Genomic DNA, 27,183 nt, shown 5'->3' on the forward strand with positions numbered 1-27,183 from the left:
TAACTGGGGCCCCGGAAAGAGCAGACACAAGAGAATTGATGTCTCCTGTGTGCTGCTTTTTTCTCTCTTTCCCTTTATCCTTGCTTCTATGCTTCTTCATCTTTTCTTGGGCTAGAATAGGAAAAGAACGAATAAGGCAGAATGAAAGAGAGCACAGGGGGTGAAATACTGAAACAGCTCCTGCTCTACCCTTCCAGCATGCAGAAGGTAAAAAACCAAGAAGAAATGGGTAGACTGGTACTTATACACTACCTGTGACTGACAGATCTTTGCCTCTTGCTTGCTGAATAGTTCAGTCATAACACCCTCCTACTACCACTTTATTAGGAAGGAGGGGAGTAGAGGGATGCATGACAATCTTTTTTGTGGTACAGTACAACTTTTATATTAGAAAATGCCAACTGTTGCTTATAGGTTTAGAATACTGGATGCAATCGAGAAAGATTAGAAGGCAGAGTGTTATTGAAAAGGTTAAAGGTGGAAAATAAAATTCATTTTATCATATGGTATACATTTTATGAGCTGGCTTTGGAATTTAGCACATGCATGGAGACATAAAAGGCACATGTTTTGTGCTATCATATAGTAAATAAAGTAAATACAAAGACCTGTAACTTCTATGTCTCAAACAAGATGCAAGTTCTTTTCATCATCATTGCCTGTATTAAACTGTTGTGTTGTATTTCTGCACAATTAAAATTACACCTTCACACTCTAGAGGTGACCATACTTGAGTAGTGAATGAAATGCTTCTTGTACCTCCACGCTAGTTCTACTATAGTACAGGTGGGTCCATTTTTTGACCTAATAACCTTTTTCATATTTTGAAAAAAATGGCTAGGAAAACGTCTGCACTGTTCTTCTGCCTTTTCATAGGCATAATTATATGAAAAAGAACAAAAGAGCCAGTCGCAATCCATATAGTTAACTCTGAAAGCTTCACAACTGGATTCTTCATTCTCAAATCACATTCTCCTTTGTTTTCACAGTTCTTACCTTATAAAGTAATTACATTTTACATTGGTTCCATTTCAGATGAACAGGTTCCAATGATGAACTACTATCTATCTACCATAAAGTATAATTTTCACATTAAACCTAAATTAGATGCATATTTAAGAAGTTTAATTTTAAAGAACAGCTGATGCCTGGAGTAAAACTTAAAAAAAAAAAATTGCTTATTGGTTAGCAACAATTCAATCCACTTAACATTATTTTCTGAGGTTTTTCCTCTTTTTTAAAGAATGACTAGGGACATTTGCATGAAACCAGGATATCTGTTAATAATTCATTTCCCACTTCAAATTTGTAGCATCATAATTTCCAGACCAAATAATTACAACATGGCACAGATAACACGTGATAAAATATACACAGCAGGAACAGATGCCACTTAGAAATATGCAAATACCCTAGTAATAAGAGAAATGAAGAAAGAGAACTAGAAAAAAATATAAAGAAACTCACTCATTCATACATTCTTAATCCAGACAACCTGTAGTTTACACACAAAAAGTGGGAACAAAGACTTAATAGCCGATCATTGCTGTATGGTCTTTACTAGTAAGACTTACCTACTTTTACAAAATATACCCCAAAATCACTAATATGAAGTAATATCATTAATGATGACAATAGTTGCCCACTGTGCAAAGTATGTTAGATGTGATGAAGAAATACCCCCCCGTCCCCCCCATGGAAGCCTGCCGAGGCCTGTCCTTGCTTAGCTGAGGCTTGCCCAGGCCTGTCCTCTGAGTCTGACTCCCTTGCTAACTTCCCTTCTGCTGCTTGAGTGCACATAAGGCATCTGAGGACTAACAGATAAGAACAGGGCCCCAGAAAAAGAGGAACCAGGCCCAGAACAGGGAACTAGGATGGAACAAAGGGTCCTAAATTTTACTAACTTGCTTCAACTGTCTGTACACAAGTAACCAGAATCCGGGGGTCGTAGGCACAGACAAAACCACAGAAAGGACAATAACAGGAAAACCCAAATAAGGGGAAATTAATCCACCAGCTTGCTTGTTTTAGTATTAAGTTACCAAATAAGGCAAGAAACCTGTATAACCTAAGCGTTACGTTTTGCGGTTTTAACCTTTATAAGCTAAGGATTTTCTGTAACGAACAGAGCAGCCATCTCCTGTGTGGGGACCATGCTGGCTCTCCATGCATGCATGTATTTTCAAGCAATAAAGAGCCTCAGGCTGTCTGACCTAAAATCATCGGTGTGGTCAATTTTTCCACAACAGATGCTTGTTTTTTATTACCTGTTCACTTATCTGCTAATTCTCTACATTCTGAATTTGCAAAGGGTATGACAAGCCACTAGTGAAAATAAATAAAATTTTACTTCACTATAAGAAGAAAGTTTTAAAATGTTTCTATGAGGTGTCGGTAGGCCTGTAAATGTCACCTAGATTTCTTGCCCTTCTTACCTTTAAAGAAAACAAAATTCCCTTCGCTGTTTTCATAGACTGCATCGATACTTGGAGGCAAACCCCTCCAGAAGTAGGTAATCTGCATGGGGTATCCATCCATCACCCTGTTGTTTCTAACACGCCAAAACCACTGATCCTGGAAAGCAAACAAATGCATCTCTTAGCACATTGGAGGCCTCTATACTTGCTGATCTGTTTCTGAGAGGTAGAAAAGCCATTCAATGTCAGTTTAGGACAACAAAGTTTCCTATCTGTCTAACAATATCTGTATTAATAATGAAGGAGTACAGAACTGAGTTTTCCCTCAGCAGAGAAATGGAAGGAAAAAAAATGTCCCTCTTAAAGAGTGATCTAACAATTTCTTAAAAACAAAAACAAAAACAAAAAACACAAACAAAGCAAAGGTGCATTCAAAGGAGAGGCAGAAGTTTGGGGATATTTCTTACCAAATATCTGACAGTCCTGTAACAGATGTCCATTTTGCTTAAAAAGGAAAGGCAGGACAGCATGTATACTGTAAAGTACCACTGCTCAAATTCCACTCAGTTACATTGGTAGAACACAATGAAACTATTTTAGGCTTACAAGGGGTAGCTAAGAACAGATTTTGGGTCCATGTTTGAATTACAGCACTATGTTTTTGAATATCTGATATATTTGCAATGTCTAAAAGTAAGATGTGCACAAGACACCAGTGTCCATTCTAGTTAAATTTGTTGTTCTGTAGGAAAGCCCAGTAAATTTAACAGAAATCTTTGTCAGAAATTTGTTTCGGAAGAGTTTATAATAAAAGTTTAAATAGGCTTTCCCCTCTTGGTTTGTTTTTTTTGAAAGCCCCTAGTTTGAGTGAACAATCAAGGCCAAATTTTGGCCCTCAGTACTTCATTGCATATTTCCGAATCCTGTACTAAGTTACATGAGTGAGTGCCTGGAAGCAGCCTCATCATATATTTGGTGAATAATCAATTTAATAAAAAGTGACAAAGAGTCCTGTGGCACCTTATAGACTAACAGATATATGGGAGCATAAGCTTTCGTGGGTGAATACCCACTTTGTCAGACCCATGTGGTGATCCAGACTAGCACGGCTACCTCTCTGATACTTAACACCGATCAATTTCATGTCATCTTCTAAAACTGCAGATACGCAGATACCCAGATCTGTATGTTCCTGAAGATGTGAATTTATTATTAATCTGAAAAGTGTCAGATGGACATCCCTGGAGATTGAAGCCCTCTCTGCACAGAAGAGATACAGCCTAGGGAACATCACTGTGATCTGCCCCACTCCATCCTGACAGTGGGCCTAAAGCAAAGCTCAGGGCATCAGTGGAATGACGCCTGTCGATTTTAACTGGATTGGGTTCAATGCTTGTGTGCGAGCCCTGGTCTGAACGGACTATTTCCAGGGCTCTGAGGATAGTTCATTTTGTAATCTGATTCACTTCTTCTCTGCAGTAACTGATAACAAGGAGACCAGGATCAACATTTGTGATGGGAGATTTGGAATGTGGTGGTCTTAGTTCAGTTCTTAGTGGACTAGTGTCCCCATTGCAAATCTACCATCAAAACTGTTGGCACTGGCCTCTGTTAGCAGTCATTCCACTAAGAATTGCACTAAGACTATCAACTCACAGCACATGGATCATCACGTGGCAAAGATTTTCTGTCCTTATATGTGATACTAAACAATATCTGAGCTGGTGAAAGGTTATGTTTCCCATGGCACAGTCAATACCGCAGACTCTCAATTCTCTTGTATTTTCATTGTTTACAGTAACATATCTCTATGGGCTAAACCAGTGTTTCTCAAACTGGGGCTGGGGTGAAGTGGAGGCAGGGCCTGGGGCTGAGCAGGAAGCTTGAGGGTCCACAGAAATTTTTTAAATCAAAATGGGGTCCCAGGGTTGCTAAAATTTGAGAACCACTGGGCTAAACTATGGTTGTTGAGTGACTGATCCATGCTGAGGATGCACTGCCCAAGCTGGGAAATGTAGGGAAGTTATTTTCTCTGCACTAGGGGAATGCAGGAAAAGCTGCCCTTGCTATCTCTCTTCAACACTGGTAACCACAACTTCTTAGTTCTTCCAGTGCAATCTTATCAACATGTCAAGATAGGGGGCCCTGATCAAGTGCTTACTCCTTTTGTGTGTGGACTGCAAATGTAATTACTCTGTGACAGATGATAGCCCTGAAATAATGACCACATTGAACCACTTTCCTGTGACAAGTAAAGGTTATCCCTCTTCTTACCCTTTAACATGAAATCCTGACTGTATAAAGAAATAATACAGAATTAATTATTACTGGGGAAAAAAACCCAAAACAAAACAGAAAAATATCGTATCTTGTCACATCTCTGTAGCATGGCAGCCTAGACTTTCTGTTTGAATAGGTCAAGCTGCTGAGAAAACCAGATCTGTAGTGTTCTGGGAACTGATGCAGCTTCGAAATCAAACTAATATTTTTGCTGGAGCAGGTGTACAATGGGTTGTATTCATCATCGTTCTCAAGTATAAGTCACAACTCTCTCTAGTTCATTTTTCCACTGATGCAATTATTCACAAATTTGTGAAGAAAATATTAACCTTACATAGAAATTGTCTAAGTGCATCCAGAATAGAAGGGATGTTTCAGTGTACAGTGCAGGAGAGGAGCCAGTGCTTGTAACACGTGTAGGTACCAATGACATAGGAAAAGGTAGGAGAGAGGTCCTGGAGGCCAAGTTTAAGTTACTAGGTAAGAGATTTAAGATGAAATGCTTCCAATTCCACACACAGAGCCAGTTACATAGGCAGAACTGAAGTGTCTGAATGAGTGGTGTTTGGAGGAGGGATTTAGGTGTATTAAGAATTGGGGAAACTTTCATAAAAGGAAGCACCCATACAGGAAAGATGAGCTCCACCTAAACCAAAATAGAATCAGATTGCTGGTATATTAAATTTAAAAAAGTCCTAGAGAATTTTTTAACTAAGGGCTGTGGGAAAGCAGATAGGTGTAAAGGAGCACATGGTTTGGACAGAGACATCCTTTAGTGGAAGATTACTAATGGGAATTCTCTATATCCTAGTACATAGGAGAAGACCAAAGTTGATAATGTGCAGATAGGAGCTGAAGAGAAACAGTCAAACGAAAATGAGTCCCACTCACTTTCATCACATGAAGGCAGACAACTAAATATTGACAAACTATATAAGCATACCTATAAACTCTACATATAAAATGATGAGATCTAAATTAGCTGTTACCACTCAAGGAAGAGATCTTGGAGTCACTGTGGATAGTTCTCTGAAAACATCCACTCAATGTCCAGTGGCAGTCAAAAAAGTGAACAGAATGTAGGGAATCATTAGGAAAGGGATAGACAATAAGACAGAAAACATCATATTGCCTCTATATAAATCCATGGTATGCTCATATGTTGAATATTGCGTGCAGATGTGGTTGCCTCCTCGCAAAAAAGATATATTGGAATTGGAAAAGGTTCAGAAAAAGGCAACAAAAATTATTAGGGGTATGGAATGGTTTCTGTACGAGGAGAGATTAATAAGACTGGGATTTTTCATCTTGGAAAAGAGATGATTAACGGGGGATATGATTGAGGTCTATAAAATAATAACTTGTGTGGAGAAAGTAAATAAGGAAGTGTTATTTACTCCTTCTCATAACACAAGAACTACTGGGTCACCAAATGAAATTAATTGGCAACAGGTTTAAAACAAACAAAAGGAAGTATTTCTTCATACAACACACAGTCAACCCATGGAACTCTTTGCCAGAGGATGTTGTGAAGGCCAAGACTATAACAGGGTTCAAAAAAGAACTAGATAAATTCATTAAGTATAGTTCCATCAATGGCTATTAGCTAGAATGGGCATGGATGGTGTCCCTAGCCTCTGTTTGCCAGAAGCTGGGAATGAGTGACAGGGAACGGATCACTTGATGACTACCTGTTCTGTTAATTTCCTCTGGGGCACCTGACATTGGCCACTGTCGGAAGACAGGATTATGGCCTAGATACGCCTTTGGTCTGACCCAGTATGGTCATTCTTATGTTCTTATAAGTGCTCTAAACAATGCTAGAAGTCTTTATACTAAGATGGGTGAACTTGAATGCCTGGTATTAAATGAGGATATTGACATAATAGGCATCACAGAAACTTGGTGGAATGATGACAATCAATGGGACATGGTAATCATAGAATCATAGACTATTACGGTTGAAAGAGACCTCAGGAGGTCATCTAGTCCAACCCCCTGCTCAAAGCAGGACCAACCTCAACCCCAATCCCAACTAAATCATCCTAGCCAGAGCTTTGTTAAGCCAGGCCTTAAAAACCTCTAAGGATGGAGATTCTACCACCTTCCAAGGTAACTCATTTCAGTGCTTCACCACCCTACTAGTGAAATAGTGTTTCCTAATATCCAACCTAGACCTCCCCCGTTGCCACTTGAGACCATTGCTCCTTGTTCTGTCATCTGTCACCACTGAGAAAAGCTGAGCTCCCCCCCCCCCCTTCGGGTAGTTGAAGGCTGCTATCAATCCCCCCCTCACTCTTCTCTTCTGCAGACTAAACAATCCCAGTGCCCTCAGCTTCTCCTTGTAAGTCATGTGCCCCAGCCCCCTGATCATTTTTGTTGCCTTCTGCTGGACATTCTCCAATTTGTCCACATCCTTTCTGTAGTGGGGGGCCCAAAACTGGACACAATACTGCAGATGTGGCCTCACCAGTGCTAAATAGAGAGGAATTATCACTTCCCTCGATCTGCTGGCATTGCTCCTACTAATGCAGCTCCATATGCCGTTAGCTTTCTTGGCAACAAGGGCACATTGCTGACTCATATCCAGCTTCTCATCCACTGTAATCCCCAGTTCCCTTTCTGTAGAACTGCTGCTTAGCCAGTCGGTCCCCAGCCTGTAGTAGTGCATGGGATTCTTCCATCCTAAGTGCAGGACTCTGCACTTGTCCGTGTTGAACCTCATCAGATTTCTTTTGGTCCAATCCTCCAATTTGTCTAGGTCACTCTGTACCCTACCCCTACCCTCCAGCATATTTACCTCTCCCCCCAGTTTAGTGTCATGGGGGCGTTTCAACTATCTGCATATTGACTGGGCAATTGCTACCTCGGGACAGGATGCTGGGATAAAGTTTCTAGACATGATTAATGACTGCTTCTTGGAGAGCTAGTCCTGGAATCCACAAGAGGAGAGGCTTTTCTTACTTCAAACTTAAGTGGTACACAGGATTGGGACAAACTGTGAATACAGCTGAACCATTTGATAACTGCAACCATAATATGATTAAATTTAACATTCTAGTGGGTGGGAGGGAATACCAAAGAACCTACCACAGACTACTAACTGTGGTATGTAGCCTATTGCTTAAATCAGCCTCTGTTCCGGATGACTGGACGATTGTTAATGCAATGCCATTTTTTAAAAAAGGCACTAGAGGTGATCCTGGCAATTACAGGCCAATAAGCCTGACTTCAGTGCCAGGCAAGTTAGTTGAAATGAGAGTAAAGAACAGAATTATCACACACGTAGAAGAACACAATATACTGGGCAACAGTCAATATAGCATTTGTAAAGGGAAATCATGCCTCACCAATCCATTCAAATTCTTTGAGGGGGTGAATAAATGTGGACAAGGGTGATCTAGTAGATATAGTGTTTTTGGACTTTCTGAAAGTCTTTCATAAGATTCTTCACCAAAGGCTCTTCAGCAAAGGAGTCATATCATAAGAGGAAATGCCCTCTCATGCATCAGTAACTGTTAAAAGATAGGAAACAAAATGTAGGAATAAATGGTCAGTTTTCACAATGGAGAAAGGTTAATAGTCCGGCCCCCAAGGATCAATACTGGGGCTAGTGTTGTTCACCATATTTATAAAAGATCTGGACAACAGTGAGGTGGCAAAGTTTGCAGATGATACAAATTTACTCAGGTAGTTAAGTCCAAAGCTGACTGCAAAGAGTTACAAAGGGATTTCACAAACTGGGCAACTGAGCAACAAAATGGCAGATGTAATTCAATGTTTATAATTGCAAAGTAATGCACATTGGAAAACATAATTCCAATTGTACATACAAAATACTGGAGGAGAAAATAGCTATTAACAGTCAAGAAAGAGATCTTGGAGTCATCATGGATAGTCCTTGGAAAACATCTGCTCCATGTGTAGCAGCAGTCAAGCAAGCTAACAAAGTGTTAGGAACCATTAGGAAAGGGATGGAAAATAAAATAGAAAGTATCATAATGCTGTCATAAGTAGATAGGTAAGGGTTAATTTTCTTTTACCTGTAAAGGGTGAACAAAGGGAACCAAACACCTGACCAGAGGACCAATCAGAGAACTGGACTTTTTAAAAGTCAGGGGCGGGAATTGTGTACTCTAGGTCTTTTGTTTCTCCCAGCTATGGAGGAAACAACTTTCCTGTTAACTCCTATTTCTTTCTAATTTCTCCTACAAAGTGTAAGTACAAAGGCAACAAGGCAAATAGGCTGTTATATGCTTTGTGTTGTATTTACATGTGTGTTGATGTGCTGGACTGGTTTAATTTGGCTATCTTTTAAATCAGACTGTTTATTCATATTTTCTTATAAGCAAGAGCCTGTATTGATCTCTTAATGCAGTAATATTGTTTTGTATTTTCTTTCTTTTTATATAAAGTTCTTTTTTAAAACCTGGCTGAGGTTTTTGGGGTTTCTCCGGTGAGGCTACAGGAAGGGGGGGGTGGAAAATCCCTTTATATTAGCTTTACTAGATTTGAAGGCATCGCCTCAGGGGGAGGGTGATTTCCCTCTTTGTTTTGCCTTCAAGAAGTTAAGTACTGCATCGCCCAGGCTCACCCAGGGAGGGAAGCTGGGGAGCAGATAACGAGGAGACAAGGGGGAGGAGCTTGTTTTCCCGTTGAGATAGGGAGACCCAGGGGTTCTGGGTCTTGGGGGTCCCCCAGGGAAAGGTTGGGGTGACTCGGGGTGACCAGGGGCCCTAAAATCCTGGTTGGTGGCAGCGAGATCAGAGCCAAGCTGGGTATAAGCTTGGGGAGAGTTTTATGTAAGCACTCATTTTTGGACGCTAAAGTCCAGATTTGAGACAGACGCTTACCACAAATGCCACTATATAAATCCATGGTATGCCCACACCTTGAATACTGAGTGCAGTTCTGATCACTCCATCTCAAAAAAGATGTATTAGAATTGGGAAATGTTTAGAGAAGGGCAACAAAAATGATTAAGAGTATGGAGCAGCTTCCGTATGAGGGGAAGTTAAAGATAGAGGGATTATTCAGCTTGGAAAAGTGGCAAATGAGGGGTGATATGGTACAGGCCTATAAAATCATGAATGGTGTGGAGAAAGTGAATAAGGAACTGTTATTTACCCCTCCACATAACACACAAACCAAGGGACACCTAATGAAATTAATAGTCAGCAGGTTTAAAACAAGTGTACAGTCAACTTGTGGAACTCATTTCCTGGGGATATTGGAAAGGTCAAAAGTACAACTGAATTCAAAAAATAATTAAATAAGTTCATGGAAGATACGTCCATCAATGGCTATTAGCCAAGATGGTCAGGGATGCAACCCCCTGCTCTGGGCATCCCTAAACCTCTGACTGGTAGAAGCTGGGACTGGGGATGGATCACTCAATAACTACCTTTTTCTGTTTTCTCCCTCGGAAGCGTCTGGCCTGGTCACCGTCAGAAGATAGCATACTTGACTAGGTAGACTATTGGTCTGTCCCAATATGGCTAGTCTTATGTTCTTCTGTTCATCTAAGATTTATAGGAGCAAGTTAACCTAGCAAAAATTATTCAAATAGATTTCTTAGTATGAAAGGTTTTCTTTTGAAAAAATTATGGCTGGCTGGAAATAGTTCTATTTAAAAAATCCTTTTAATTTCTAGTTCTGTCATTGCTCGTGTAATACAATTATATATTACAGTTTCACTGTGCTTATCTGACACTAGACTACTATTTTCAGTGTTAGCCACTTGATACTGTAAGATATATTACGACACTTAAGGAAGGGCACCAAAACAATTTTTAGGATTAATTGTCTAAATTCCAGTATGAGAACAGGCAAAAGGGTGAAAAAGATGATAACTCAGAGAAAAAAGTATCAAGGAAGACCTAATTGAAGCATATGTTCTGAAAACTGGTGCAGAGAATGTCAGCTTCAATTACTTTTTCATTATAGCACAACAGTGAGACAAGAAAGCTTATTGTAAGTAAAAGTTAAGGAAAAACATCCTCAAAACAGACTTTAGGAAGCACTTTTTTGTTCTGACAGTAATAAATGCTTAGAATGGTTTTGCAGGCAAGATTTCTGAGGCATCATCAATCTAAGAATGACTAGGTTCTGTTCTGGGACAAATGATGTAATGATAAGTCTCAACAGGGCATATGGCTTTTCGTCATCCCCAAATTTTCTATAAAACCCTCATAACACAGACAATATCTCAGAGATCAGTTATTAAAGAAGAAGCAGCAGCAAACAAGCAGCAACGGTTTGGAATTGCTGTATTTCTAATATCTTGTCATTTAGCCACACAAGCAAGATATGTCAGATTATTCATTTGGATTTAGTTGTAAAAATAAATCTTAGAAAAATATTGTATTTGCACTACAGGCCTGAGCCAACTCCCATTAGCTCTCCCAGAAATTGGTCCATTGACTTTAATGGGTATCGAATAAGGTGTAGGTTCAGACTAAGCGAAGCACATCAAGTTAAGCAAGTGCTTAAAGTGCCTTGCTAAACAGAGATGGAATTAAGTGCGTACTTAAGTGCTTTGTTGGACTGCAGCCTCAGTGAGGTCCTCAGGCTTCCAGCAGTTTCCCAATGGGAGCCGCACATTTAGCAAAGTTTGGACATACCTGTTATAGGCAAATCTAATAAAGTTTTAGGATTGCTAATAAAGCTAGAATTTCAGCTGGTACACTAAAGCATATCTTGTAAATCACAGTCACGCATTTTAGGGAGGACTTTACATAGCTCTAATCTCCTTTTGCTTGGACTTAGTCGGTAGCGTCAAGCTGCCAAAAGATACAATTTAAAACAATTAATTTTAACAGAGTTTAAAAAAATGAGTATGAAGAAATTCAGTCAAATTGTTGGGGAATGGTGAAAGGTGACTCTGTACTGAAACTATCTCTATAAATTTCTGTAGTCATAGAAAGGGAAAACAATCCTTTTCCATAATAACAACAACAACATAGGGCTAAATACTATGATGATGGTGACGACAACGACGACGACGACGACTGAATCCTGTGGTAATTTGCTAATATTCAGTGGAATTATGGCTCAGACAATGTTCTATTTTCTTTTAAGATCCAAACGCAAAGAGAAATACAGATAACTCCAGGCAATAACACAGTCCAGTCTGCCACCACTTTCCAGACTGTAGGGGACAGTCTAACGCAAGTAAGATTCTCCTTGGATCCATATAGGCCGTTGTCAACAAAAAAGGTGTGATAGTTCTTTGCCAAACCAAGCATTTGCTTCTGACAGAAAGAGAAGGATGGGTCACAGAATTCCCACTGGCCAACACAATGCAGTATAAGTAACTGCCAAACTCCTGAGGGACTTTCTGAGTTCAGCACAGGGAAAACTCCAGTTGTTGCCAGTTGCACGCATTAGCACTACTTCATTACTTTATATCAGTGTATTTAAAAAACAAAAAACAAACCAACCACTACCCTAGATTGTTTTGTCTTCTTATCTAGATTATTCATTTTACAGCTTGGTTCAGGAAGGTCAGTGTGCTGCTTTCTACTCAACATAGCACACTTTTGTAAAGGTCAAGAACTAAAGAGCAATCTAAGCCTTTAAAGTAATACTGACAACCTATTTAGGCACCCAGAACTACCTTCTATTAGGTAAATCGTATTCAACTTCACTTATAAATATTTTAATTATAACCATCTTAGCACCTGGCTTTGAGGTTCTTCTCCAGCAGACTCCCACTGATGCCATTATTTTTTTTAAAAAAAGATTCAAGTGCCCCTTACTCCACTCAATATTCCCTCAATTTTCAAGTGCTAATACAGCTGACTGGACTTGCCAGGCATAATATATATTTTTTTCTAATTTTGTACTGGCTACTGGTTTCTGTCATTACATCACTGCCATGGTCATTTCTGGTGTAATACTACTGTAGCTAAAGGAATTACACAAAGGATTAATCTGGATCTGGATCTTTAGCTGAAAGGGCTAGTGAGCAGTTGCCTCCCTGGTCATCACAAATGCCACAGTTCAGATCAGCTTGTTAAACCATAGAAAACTATCCTGAGCCAGGGCTTTTTTATTTTACTAGTGAAAATATTAGGCTATTTATTGCCTAAATTATTTAGTGAGGCAATAAAGGACTATTGTCTTGCTATAACATGGTGCACATCATTACGATAAACATGATTATGGCAAAAGCAGGCAGTTTTCAACCATTTGCACAGTATATAAAATTGCACAAACCCCAAGAGGTTATGTTTTTTGTCATAAGTCAATGCTAGACATACACACTTTCTGTCTTTTCTTCAATAGATAATTCACTACGGTCAATAAGATCTTAATACGTCCAGAGTGTTATTGTTCATAAATACCAATACTTGATCTGCACAGAACGTTTCACCTCAGATATTAGAGATGAATGTCTCCATTCTGTGCTAGACTTCTTTTAAAGAGCTGCCATGTAAAAAAGGTGTCCTTAATTGGGTACATTTTAGAAAAAGAACACTTCATATTACCTGAATTGTTCGATCCAGTTTTTGAGATCTCTCTAATTCTATTTAGGATCAGAGGCTACTGCTTTTAAATAACTAGATGTTTGCTGTTTAGTGAGTTGCACATAGTTTTCTGTCTTTTGACTCTTGATTTCAGTGTGTCAATTATCACAATTTAAAGTAGTCATCAGCAGTCTCTGAAAGCCATTAGCTTGCTGTTTATGATGGCAGGCCTTTGTTGACTCCCTTCTTCTTTATCAGGACATTCATTTCAAGATCTAATTCAAAATTGCTCTTAGTGTTCTTTCATCCCCTCTAGAGGCTTGCTCTAACCTATCTCATATCCCTTGTCTCTTTGCTCCATTCCTCATCTCCTTTGCGTATCTAACAGCAGCCCTAGACTCAGTTATGTCATGTCTTACATCTGGTCACTATAGGTGCAAAAAATCTTCTCTCCTGTTTTGCCTACCATCTGGAACAACCTTTGCCTTAATGAGTATGTCTCTCTTTTCAAATCTCAACTGTAAACATACTGGGCCAGCTTCTGACTGGTGTAAATCGGCATAGCAACACTGAGTTCAATGACATCAGCGGAACTACACCAATTTATGCCAGCTAAGGATGTGACCCATATTGTCTCCCTTGCTTCTCTTAACATCTTTCCCTGTGCTATTATACATTATTCAACTGTACAAATGTATTATTGAATGCTAAAGCTTTCTGAAACACCATTCAGATGAAAGACAGTAGAAAACATCAAATTATATTGTATCATGTGGCTTAATTTTCATTTTTGATATAGGCAGATAGCTTGGTTTATTTAGAATAAAAAAGAATCTTTGTCAATGTGGATCAGGTAACGATTCATATTCTCTCTCTCTGTTTTCCTTACTTTTTCCTTGTTAAATGATCAAGGCTTACACTTAAAAACTTAAACAAAACTTTTTACTTGCCTAACACGTATGTTGGAGTGGATTGCCAAGTTAGACTGTGAAGTGCCACACTTAAAGCAAGCTCTGTCCCTACAGTCCATGTTATGAGAGGATGACTGGCAGACTGAGGACTACGCTTTTTATTGAAAGCGATCTACCTACATATTAGCAGTTGTGAAGCTATCTATTCAATCTTACTGACAACTGCCCTCGCAGAAGAGAACACTCAGTGCAGCAGTAAACCACACACCTAGTGCATCACACTAAAGTCTAAGAACCTTCTCCAGGTATTTCTTTAATCACCAATGGCAGTGATTCACTGCCACACTCCAACAGCAGGACAAGAGCAGAAAGCCTCTAATTTTCTGTTCAAACCTCTGAATTTACATCAACATTTGATTGTGAACTAAAGACATAGGCTGTACACATCTGCTAATCTGATGCTTCAGGATTATGCTTCTTTTTTATTTGCAAGAATAAAAACAAAGAATGTGCAATTACATAAAGCAGCTCTCCCTGGATGTACAGTAAAAGTACTTATTTATTTTATTGTGACCATTTCTCCTTTAGCAGCACTTCAAGGGTAGTTATGTTTAATCTGCAGTTGCTCGACCTTAAACAACAAGGGCTGTGCCAAAATACATAATCATTTAAGGTTTCTTAACCTTGGCTTTATTTATTTTTCAGTTCAGTCTGATCCCAAGAAATTGCCCACAAGCAAAGGGCTTGCTGGTGGAACTCTCCAGGGAATGTGTTTACTCCTGGAACTGGCTGCTGGGAGCAGAATCACAACCAGAACTGTTTGTATCACGGATTGCAACATGGGAAGAAGGAATACATTGTGTGTGTGTGCAAGTGCACACACATGCATAGACGGATACTCCTTAAGACTGATTTTTCCTTAAGGGAATACAAATCCTATGAGAATCTACCTATGTTCTCTTGTATTTGTGAACTCTTTGTCATCTCTTTGTCAAGATGAGGAAGCTGTGGTGGCAAGCAGCAAGATGTATTTGTTCTTTCTATCCTTCAGATCATTTAGTTCTCTCTGCACCCAAACCTGCTCTTTCTGGCCCAGGCATGTCATAGCTTTGGAGGGACACTGACTTCTTACACACAAGGAATTGCATTCACTTTACTTCAGCTCCCTCAAGACCAAAGTTCTATTTCTGATGAGCGCATCAGAAGGTAATAGCCTCAAAATTAATAATGGAATTACCTAATTCATTTTAGCTTAAACAAAGTTATCTGACAAAGTTTAGTGGTAATTTTAAAGAATATACAGGGGCAGAATATGCATGTAAAGTGCCTTCAGTATGTTTTAGGTAATAGAGAAATGGGAAAGTGATTTGCTCCTGAGAAATGTGAATGTAGTCTAGAAAAGCTCCCAAATACTAAAAAGAAAATTTCAATCTTTATTGGACCAACTTCTGCTGGTGGGAGAGACAAGCATTCAACCTTACACAGAGATCTTCTTCAGGTCTGGGAAAGGTACCCAGTGGATATGTTTGCACTACTATTAGACACTGGAGGCTGGCCTGGGCCAGCTGACTCAGGATCATGGGGCTCAGGCTAAGGGGCTGTTTAACTGTGGTGTAAACATTCAGGCTTGGACTTCAGTCCAAGGTATGGGATGCTCGCACCTCGCTGGGTCCCCAGCTCCAGCCTGAGCCCAAAAGTCTACACGGCAATTAAACAGCCCCTTAGCCCAAGGTTCATGATCCAGAGTCATCTGGCAGAGGCCAGCCATAGGTTCTTAATTACTTTGTAGAAATACCTAGAGCATCACAGCTAACTACAAGGTGGAACACACTGTTTAGCATAAGAAGTAACATGTATTTCAAGGGTTCTGTCAAGGTGTCACCCCCACTCTGAACTTTAGGGTACAGTTGTGGGGACCTGCATGAGTTAACCACTAAGCTTATTTACCAGCTCAGATCTAGTAGCTGCCACCACCAAATAGTTTAAACAAACGTTTATGGAAGAGTCATTTGGAAACTCTATCTTCTCCCCATATATTTCCCCAGTCTTTATCCCCCTTTTCCTGGAAGGACTGTGACTGATTCACGTCCCACCAATTCCTGGTGAGCCCAGATCCTAAATACTCTTGGATCTTAAAACAAGGAAAAATCAATCAAGTTGTTAAATGGAGACTTTTAATTAAAGAAAAGGGGTGAAAGGAATACCTCTGTGAGATTAGCATGCAAGCTACTCTCACAGACAACAGATTCAAAACACAGAGGATGTCCCTCTGGGCAAAAGCTTCAAGTTATACAAAAGAAACCCAATTTGGTTTTCCCTCTTATGCAAAAGAAATGACAAAGAGAAAAATAAAGAAATCTACCACATTCTTATCTAAATATTCACTAATTTAAACAAGGGTTAGATGGTTGTTTTCTGGATCTCTGACTCCGGCAAAAGCACACATAGAACAGACAAAAGACTTTTTCTCTCTTCACAACTTTGAAAGTATCTTGTTCCCTTATTGGTCCTTCCTGTCAGGTGTCAGCTAGGCACTGTGAACTTCTTAACTCTTTACAGGTAAAAGAGGAATTAACCCTTAACTGTCTGTTTATGACAGGTCCATTCAAGGTGATGTCACCTGTTATCATCTCCCCAGGAGATGGGGAAGAAAAGAAGGGAGAAGGAAGATGAGGGGGCATCGTTAGTGGGTTATAGATTGTTGTAATAAGCCATGAATCCAGTGTCTCTGTACGGTCCACGTTTATTAATGCCGAGCAAAATTATGAATTTAAGCTCCCAGACTTGTCTTTTGAAACTGTTATTCAGGTTTCCTTTGAGGATGAGGACTGATAGGTCATAAATAGGGTGATCACTTTGTGAAATTAAGTGAAATGCATCAGGTACAATTTGATTTGGGCAAATCAGTTATCTCAAATCACACAAAAGCAGAGTTGAAAATGGAACAAGGGAGTGGCAATGAGAATAATATATATAAGAATTGGAAGAGTGTCAGCATTAAGGAAGAAGAGAAATTCTTTAAGGTGGCTCAAGAAACAGCAAGAAGAATAATTAGAAATTTTAAGGTGAAGTTGAGGAATGAGACATTGCAATTGAACATTAGGGCAAATGTTCTATCCATAAGGGTGATTAAAGTCTATAATATTATTTTGAGGAAAGAGAGTAAAGCCTTATGGCTAGTTACTCAAAAGTAGACTGAGTCAAAGACATACTATGCTAACCATCCTGCACTGGCAGAGGATGGACTAAATAACCTTAATCTGTTTCTGTGTACCCTGATACTTAGAAATAGGGAATATGAATCAGTAAAACAAGATTCTGTTGTCAGTTCTGCCACTGATTTATTATATGACCTGAGGCAAGGCACTTGACCACTATGTGGCTCAATTTCTTTATCTATATTTTGGGTATGTTAATAACATATTCTTACCTCTCTAGAGTATTGTGAGGATTGTTTGTAAACAGCTGTGAAAATCTGTGAGATGAAAGATGTTAGATTATAGTGCTCACCATTCAAATCAGTATTTCTCAGTGGTTCCCACACAATGGTGTTAGATACCTGAGTTTTCTCCTATCCTTAGAACAGGCAAAAGGTAGTGTCTCAAAGACCACTGGTGAAATGTTATCGTTTTAGGAGGTATCACAGGAAGGGCACATTCTTCTTCTTATTTAACTTTAAGAATATTAAGTCTAGAGCTTTACTAAACTCTTTCTTAAACATTTCCAAATGCGTTTGCTGTCTTCTTTTTTACTATGTCCATTTGACACCTACAAATATTGCTATCTTCTCATTTTTAAAAATGAGCTCACTAATCTGTATTGCTATGAATATTTTATTTCAATGGAGGTCTTTATGCTGACCCTAAACTGTCCTTCACATTCCTTTAGAGACTCATAACAATGCTGATGCTGAGGAGAAATAAAAGCAATTTGCAGATCTTTCAATTCCGCTGTAATAAAAAATCCAGTTGAGTTTTCACGGCAAATTAATGGACCTTTTTTGCCTTTCAGCACATCGTTTTCTCCTTCTCCTCTACCAATAACCAATGCCAACAGTAAAACATTAATGTACTGTAAAATCTGTGGCGATTTGTCCTTTATTTTTTATACCTAATCTATAACTGTGTAACTATGAATTGTACCCTGAATTACAGTAATAGGAAAACTACCAAATGCAATAGACATTAAAAACATGCGCATAGACTTGGGGGACAGAAATACAGTTGGAAATCTTTAGAGCACCAACTTTTGTAGCTACTGGCGTTCAGTAAAAAGACTTGATACACATGAGAAGAGAGGAAGTTTACCTAACACCACATTAAGAAAAATGTGTTCACTACCAGCACATTGAACAGGGCTCAGAATGGTTTTCAAGACTCAGAAAGCTAAAATTATTCTCTCAGATTTGCTAGTCTTTCAGTTCCAGAGAGGAGTGCCTGAGGTTTAACACAGAGAAAAAGAAGACATAAGGCCTTGTCCTTGTTTGACTGATGCATATTCTTCATTCTGTGATGCTCTTTCATGTGACTTGCATGATATTTGGTCCACCGAAAAAAATCAGTTCATAGGCACACAGTACACCATCATCAAGGGAGAGAGAAGATGCATTTGATTTTACCACTAATTTTGTTCAACACCTGCTTTTCATCTCTGATGGTCTAGAGGCTAATCCAAATGTGCTGACTGCAACAGCCCTTTTTGAGCACTCTGGATAAAGTTCACACTTTAAAATAAAGCTTAACGTGAATTTCAGTGGTGCATCTGTAACCCATGCACCTCCTGGGTGTGGTGTTCTGTCCCACCTAGTGGCACCGAGACCACTTAGAGAGAGATACAATGAGTCTGCTCTACAACCTTGGCTAAGAAGCAGTTAGTTTTTAGTTCATGCTGTAGAGGCTCATGCACTAAGCTCCAGAGGTCCCCAGTTTTATACTACCCGACGATGACTGGGGTCTGTCGGTGTTACACACAGGTCTTGGGCTGCTCCACTGGGATGCTATGAATATGCACAGTAGGATGGAGGCAGTCACTAAGCCATCTCCCATGCAAATTACTTACATGTTGTATTACAATTATAATAAACATATGCAATATTCTTAACAGTATGTGACTGTCACAATAAATGATAATAATTATGAATATCTATCAGCAGTACCAAACAGACAGAAGATCATGTGTATACACTAATACAAAGTACCACACAAAAATGGACCCAGTTAAGTCAATGGAAGCTTTGCCAAGTATGTTGCCAATATGACTGCAGGGAAAACAGCAGCATAATCCTGAAAATATCAGCCAAGGAGTAACAAACTGTCAATAATGAAGTAAGTTGTCTCCATCCAAATAACACACAGAAAGCATTAAATCAAAAACGGATTGCAATACATTTAGATCATTGAAACTTTAGGGCTAAAACACTGTAACGTTTGTTCTGTCAATTATCAACTTTGAAATTATTTGTTATGAAATAAACAAAACCAGTCAACTAGAAATAGAATCATGTCACCAGTTTATTCTTGGCTGATGTTTTCAACTAACCCTATTTACCACTGGACCAATTATATAAAATCGAGAGAAATATTTATTAAAATACCAATCATGATCCTACTCATCAATAAGCTGTATGGTTTATATCATAATTTTTTTTATTGTCTTGCAGCTATGCTATATGTCCTCTATGTGCTAAGCTCAAACACTAAGCAGGGTAGGCTCTGGAAATTAGTTGGGTGTGAGACATTCAGGAAAAACACAGACTACCTCAGGAGTAACACTGTGATTCAGTAGGGATACTCTTCCATGTGAGATAGGACTAAGCCAGTGCTCCATCATGATGCTGAAGTGCTGCCAGAGGTAGCTTCATTCAGGTAAGATGCAAACCTCAGATACTGATTATTTGCAGCTATTAAGGGCATTTTTCATAAGAGCAAAGGTTTCACTCCAGTACCCTGGCCAAATTTGGGTAATTCAATTTTGCCTATTTAGATTCCCCCAGTAATATCAGCTCAATGAAGCATTCTTCACTTCCTGTCCTGAACTGTTGTATAGTATTGCTATTAGTCAACTGCTCAGTTCCAAACCATAATTAATATTACCTTACACTAAACGTATATATTTCATACATGGCCACATGCTCCCCCAGCATCCACTTCTCGCTGTGAGCATAGGGGAGCCTATGCCAATGGAAGGTGGAGTTTGCAACTGCAGCATACTCCCCTGACCCCATGCACGCTCCTCCCCTGGGCTTTGCAGAGCTGGAGGGGGCATGCTGTGCTGAGGAAGCAGACTGAACTCTTCTGGATTCTCCCTATATGACATAGACAAGAGAAACCAGGGCAAGTTAACAAAGCTGAAGGCTTAATACATTATGCTCTTTACGTCATTCCCTTAAGGGGATAGGAGAAAACCCAGCTGTGGATTGAGGAGCCCCTGGAAGACAGCCCTTGCAGACACTGTGCTTTCAGGGCACCAATGGGACTAATGAAAGCCCTTATCCTTCTGCAGAGCAAACACAACTATTGAATCGCTTCCTGTACTTTGCGAGTGAGTTATTAATATAATGCAAACAATGTTAAATTAAAAATCTAGCAGCCTTCTATTTTTCAGGGTCATATTTTTTTTCTGTCATTTTGCTCTTTATGGTCCTGATCCTGTGCTTACTACAGTTAACGGGAATTTCACCAATGGATTTCTGTGGTGGTAGTCTTGGTCCTACGGACCTGTAGTGTTAAGGCTTTGCTGTTAATTATTTCAGCCTCTCAGATATTTCTTTTGATAACTTCTATTTTCCATATTGCAAGTTCTGAACTTTTAGTATTATACTCTAAAAGGCAATGAAGCATGGAATAAGAATATGAAAGAAAATGCTTTTGAGTAACTAGCCTGCAAAATAATTCTCCTGGGGCAGAAGAGAACACCATAAGAGCCTAGAGGATTTAAATATAGAAGACATAATGGGACAATTCATTTATTTGAGGATTTCACTGTTTTGGGTGGGTTTTTTTGTGGTTCTCTTTTAAATCTCATTCAGAATTTAAAGCCTGCTCCTACTCCCATGGAAGTAAACAGAAAGGAACCAATTGATTCCAATAAAATCAGGATCAGGCCTTGCTTTATCTTATAAAATGCACATGACATTCTAGATATCACCCAATTTAATTCAATTTAGGCAACAATGAAATTTAAGAGTTCATGGTACTCTTTTCAAGTCACTTTATTGTAAAGCTTTTTCACACCGAGGGTATGTCTACACTGCAGTTGGGAGTATGCTTCCCAGTGTGGGAAATGTACTCTCTCTGCTCAGTCTAGCACACTAAGGGTACGTCCAGACTGCCCGCCAGCTCGGTGGGTGTCTCATCCCCGAATGTGCTCCCATCAACTCCAGAACTCCACCAGGGCGAGAGGTGGAAGCGGAGTTGACGAGGGAGCTGCGGCCGTCGATCTCGCACCATAAGGACGGGAGGTAAGTTGAAATAAGATATGTAAACTTCAGCTACGCTATTCCTGTAGCTGAAGTTGCGTATCTTACATCGACCTCCGCCCCCAGTGTAGACCAGCCTTAAAAATAGAAGTGCAGCTGGGGGTAGCATGGAGAGCGGCTCAAGTGAGGTACTGGAATACGTAGCCAGGTGGTCTGGCCAGGTTTGTACTCAGGTGACTAGCTTGAGCTGCTGCCCACGCTCTCTCAGGCCACACTGCTGTTTTTACAGCACCAGCTCAAGCAGAGCTAGTGCACGTCTGTCCACCCACGCAGGGAAGCACGCTCTCAGCTGCAGTGTAGACACACCCTCAGAACAAGGAAGACTCATTTATACACTCTAAAGTATTTTAATATAATTGTAACTAGTATCAGTTCATTAACAAATCAATGTACACTTGATTCCACAAGATGTATCTACACTGTGGTGGTTGAAAAACAGTACAGCTCTTCCAATGGGTTTGAGACAGCAGAATTTGTATGGTAGGTTAGTAAGCGAGGGGCAAGGCCTGTGAGGTGAGAATTCAGGGCACTCAGCATCTCTCGGGAAGAGCACAGTATCTCTCCTTATCTGATCCTGATTGTTTAGCTGCGTGGACTAAATGCCCAAATTCATTCAAAAGGAAACTGGATGCAAATACGGCATCCAGAAAATTGCCATAAACTCCCACAAACACTGAATTTATTCCCATTGCAGTCCTTTAATAGCATTAGTTACATTTCCCCCTGAAAATGACTATTCAGCAGTGGAAACCAATCAGATATGGAAGCAGTCTTCTTATAAATGTTAACACATAAAATACATGATCTGTTATAGATTTACTTTAAATTCCTAGCAACCGCCTTGTGTTGTGGTTGTGTTAACATGACACTAGCAGCAGAGAAACTACTGGTGTTATATGCGAAGAGATGATTGGGGTAAATAGCTCCTTCAAGCACAAATGTTACTAAATGATTTTATCTGGGAAAGGTCTGTTCAGGAGCAATGTAGGATTGTCAGTAAGGTCCAGTCTTTTACCCGCTTTTCTACCTGAGCTGACTGAGGTATAGGGAAATCACCTGATTTTTCCAAGGATAAAAATGGAATTCAGTAACTTAGTTTACATTACAAGCCAAGGGTTTTTTGGGTTCCTGTTCCATACCCCAATCATCAGACCATATTGCCTCCTTAGCACATTTGAAATTTATACAAAATTCTTTCTCACTGCTTAACCTGGACATGCATTGTGTTCTTGAGAGCAATTGTAGAGACATACGGTTTAAAAATGAGCAACTGAGATAAGGAAAACAGGGTTCAAAGACTAAAGAAAATCTGAACAAGTGAAGCTTTTTGTGAAAGGAATGTGGTAATCCAGCTCCACTGTGGCTGCCTGCTTCTTTTTAAGAACAAAACTTTTTTTTGCATTTTAAATCTCTTGTATACATCTCTTTTATAAGCTCCAAAAGAGGCATAATGGTAGGCACATTCCAGGTAATCCGAAGTCTGAATAGCTGATTTCTATTTTGTAAGCCAGGACTCCACCCCCCGGAGTACTAGGGAGAGACTACTTCCATTTAACACTTGAAACAGTGGGTTCTGATTCAATGGAAAGCGAACAGAAATTTCTATTTCATTCATATTCAAAATGAACCATCCTAATACTATATTTTCTACCATATGGCAATCCCTAAATATATATTATCATGTATGCTTCATCTAGTACACCTACATTTATATATAATACACAGAAGGCTGTAAAGCTTCTGACAAACAAAATATTCAGGAAACGTAATTCTTCAGCTAAGCTCTTGATACACCCACACATATTTAGAAAATATTCCATATATTAGCTTTTGTTTGTACACCTGTCACATCTGCAAGACAAGATTATTTGTTCAGTTTGGTTTGTTTTCATTTTTTTGAGAATCAGCAAGATTAAAAGGACATCACACAAATAATCTTTTCAGAATAAGAGATTGGATTTTCTAAATTTGAGCCTACATTAGCTGTGCCTAACATATACAATAAAGTACTCTGTGCAATCTGTATATTTGCTGATGCATATGGAAATTTGGGCATCTGATTGGCTGTAAGTGTGCACAGATACCTGAGTTGCCTGTTCACATTGCATATTTAGATGTATAAATTAGATACACAAAGTAATGTGCATAATAAGTCTGAAAATCATGTCCTATGCTTAGAACAACATCCAGAATAGGTCATTAAAATTATATTTTTTTTAAGGAAAATATTCCCAGCACTTTTCGTACAGAAATGTCAGAGAAATTAATGATTTTAACAGTGGCATATTTCCAGAGAAATGTATCATAATCCAAACACTTCAAAAGTAAAAGTGTACATCACTCATTATTTTCTACTAAATATATCAATCAACTCTACTTAGATTTTTTTACTTGCCATTAATTCGTTTAGGAACATGTTCTGAGGGGTGTGCTCCTTAATAATATTTTATCCTCCCTTTGCTCCAGACCTGAAATCTACAACAAATGTCCATTGTAATTCATCCTTTGTTTTAAATTCCTTGTATGTTACTCAGAATATTTAGTTGATATTGTCTTCATTATCAAATTGTATCTCAGCTTTTGTAAATATTTTTGACACATTTCCACCTATCCTTGCTGGTTATTTTTTCTACATAGACTGCATCAATGACATTTATACACTGTAGCACTTTTTATCCAAAAAGATTCCAAAGTGTTTCACAAACTGTAGTAGAAATATTTTCACTGATCACTGATATGCAGGCCACCCAGCAATATTACAAAATATTTTAGGAGAGAAAGTAAAAGTGCTATATCCAGCTGAAACTGCAAGGGGATATTAGTTATGCAGAATATCTGCAAAACATGCCACAGCTTCTTTCTTTGGGCAGTTGCTACTTCATTTTGCATCTTATTTGAAAGTCAGCAGTACAGTGGGCCCCAGCAAGATGCTGGTTCAATCCTGATTCAGAAGATTGTCACCTACTGCATCATTAACAGTACTTCCAGCAACACCTGGCTTTTCCCAAAAGGCCTTGCCTACAAGAACTCACTCAGCCTAACTGCTCAGTTTCTGAGGTCTGACAATATTACAGACCTCCTACAGCCAGAGACTACTCATCAGTGCTACCACTTCTCTACTTACCGTGTTGGTATCAGAGCACATTACTGCTAATGTCCCAGTTGTGAGAATCATCCCATCAAGTTTTATTTTTGCCAGCTATGTAAATCTCTCTTCTATTTTTAGTAATTAGCTTGTTGTGTGTGTTCTCCACTCCCACAATGCAATTAAATTTTTAACCCTTGTTTTTTTTGAATAATTTAAATGACTAAATCTCAATAAAATGCTTCAATTGCCCCACGCTGACCATTCAATATGAACAACCAGACAGACACAACAGAGACACACTGAAGGCAGAAATACCTAGACTAGCAGCAAAGAGTTTCTGGAATGTTCCCATTTTCTCTAAGGCTCTGTAGATGATGGCCCATTCATCTATAGTACAAGATACAACACTTCATCAACATGAGTATCAGAAGTTTTCAGAGGAGTTGTCTGTTTATTTCCAAACACAATGATTGCCTTTTTACATAAGAGATGCTGCAAATTTCACTGAGCCCAGTTCTGCCACCCATACATGATTTCATGGATTTACTTGGGATTGTTCCTCAAGTAACATGGCATTCAGCATGAGGAAAGGTGGCTGAACTGGGTACATCTATACTAGAAATATATAACACTTCCTCAATTAAAATGAGAAAACTTTATCCTGGTCTTGAATAAAGTATAAGATATATTGAGGGCCAATATAATTTAACAGTGATGCCTATGATGAAGCCACAACTTGTTCAAGCACGAAGCTTGCAAATGGGCATAAAATGGGTAACCGGACACCTAAATAATATCTCTCTGTGAAACTGCATCTCTTGTGGGAGGTTTTGCATATGCACATGAAGATGCAATGTAAGAGCCAATATTTGAAACTTTTGCCCGTGAGCAATACACAATGGAGCAGGCAGCAGGGGTCTGGGAGCTCACTGAATGGCAGCATACAGGGTGGAGCTAGGGGATCTAATGCTGGGCAGCTGTTCTCATGCACGGGAGTGTGACTGAAGGTTACCCTGTTCCGAAAAGTTTTATGTAGTTTAACACAGATGAAATCAATAGGATGCAACTACAATTAATGTAAACCCCTTTATAATATAACAGAGAATAATCTCCTATTCACAGGGTTGGTTGTTTTTTTTTTTTAACTTCCTATAGAATTCCTTACAACAAAGTAATTACCTAATGAATTCCAGAGAACGATTAAAAAACAAATACTACAAAAAGACTATCATTTCCACTTAATATCTATAGGATGGTGGAGTAGCCTGCATAGAGCATCTTCTCACACGCTTCATGGCCAACAATTTCAAGTAGGAGAATAGGAGTGAGAAGCCAGGCCACTGGGCACAAGAACTGTGAAATGATGATACATTTTAAGTACAGCTTTAATTATTAAATATCAATTTTGAGTAAATAATGATGTGTGTCAGCTATCACAAATGATTGGCTATAATAGCTCAGAGGAATCTTATGAAAGTATCAGGATAAAAAAGTTGGTAAAAAGTCTTTAGCATTTTCAGTAAACTCCCAGTATTGTCTGGTCACATGTTCTTTGATTTTTGAAGTTACTCTTTCACTATTTGGAGTTTCTTTTTGTGTCACTGTGTCTATCATCCTATTTTACAAGAAATTCACTATTTTCATCAATTTTATTCACTAGGAATTTTTCTTTCTTTTATAATTTTTAGGAAGATTTTTAATTTAACATCTTTTTTTCCTTTAGCAATTTGGTTAAATTTTCACTCCAGGAGAATACAAATTATCTGAATTATCTCTTACAGTATTTAATTTACTCAAGATGGACTAGACTGGCTTGTCTATAAATATCAGTAGTTTGTAGAAGAGAATTCAAATTTATGCTGTGAATTTCATAATCAAAGTATTTTAAAACACTTTCCAAAGCTGTACCCGTCGAGGGAAACATATAACACCCCCTCATCTCTTCTGGTGAAAAAGCACGTACTGCATAAATGACTGTCATGGACCCTCAATGTACACTTTTAATCAATCAAGTCAAATGAAGTTATTCAATTTTTGTTTACAAATATTCTTGTTTTCCTTCACCATTTCAAAAGGATGCCCATTTCACCTGTATTCACCATTGTAGAAACCACCTCCTCAGATCAGTTATATACATATCTCTGGTGTACACCTTTTTCTCTTTTTTATTGGGCTTTGCTGGTAAAGGGTGTTGTGAAATGGACTCATCTGTTCCCAGCCACCTCAGTGGGAAACAGGGTGGTGTTTAGACTGCCATCCTTTGGGAGTTCTACCAGGGGACGACAGCTTTAATGGCTTCATATGAGATCTGCTCTTGCAAACTTCCTGGGCTATGTGCTGAATCTGTTCTAGCCCTTGGCCAATCTGGCCTTATCCTCTCCCCAATCTGCACCTCCATTTTTGGGTGCTGATGGAGTACAGACCCCTTGTGTCATCACATCCCGCTCCAGGGGAGCTTTCTGGGAGATCTAGTTTATCCTATAATCTCAGTCAGGCCTGTAGGGTTGGGGAGTGGCGGGGAGGGAGGTACAGATCAGTG

At 39.1% G+C, this 27,183-nt stretch overlaps 1 protein-coding gene across 1 annotated transcript in view; it reads right to left on the reverse strand.

Moving 5' to 3' along the window:
* MMP16 (matrix metallopeptidase 16) overlaps window positions 1–27,183 on the reverse strand; it is a 239,776-nt gene that overhangs the window by 25,853 nt on the left and 186,740 nt on the right. Inside the window, exon 7 of the mRNA XM_032804586.2 lies at window positions 2,436–2,574. Within this exon, the coding sequence (XP_032660477.1) occupies window positions 2,436–2,574 (139 nt within the window). The remainder of the gene's footprint in view (window positions 1–2,435; window positions 2,575–27,183) is intronic.

Source organism: Chelonoidis abingdonii, chromosome 2 (genome assembly GCF_003597395.2).
Source record: "Chelonoidis abingdonii isolate Lonesome George chromosome 2, CheloAbing_2.0, whole genome shotgun sequence".
Taxonomy (NCBI): domain Eukaryota; kingdom Metazoa; phylum Chordata; order Testudines; family Testudinidae; genus Chelonoidis; species Chelonoidis abingdonii.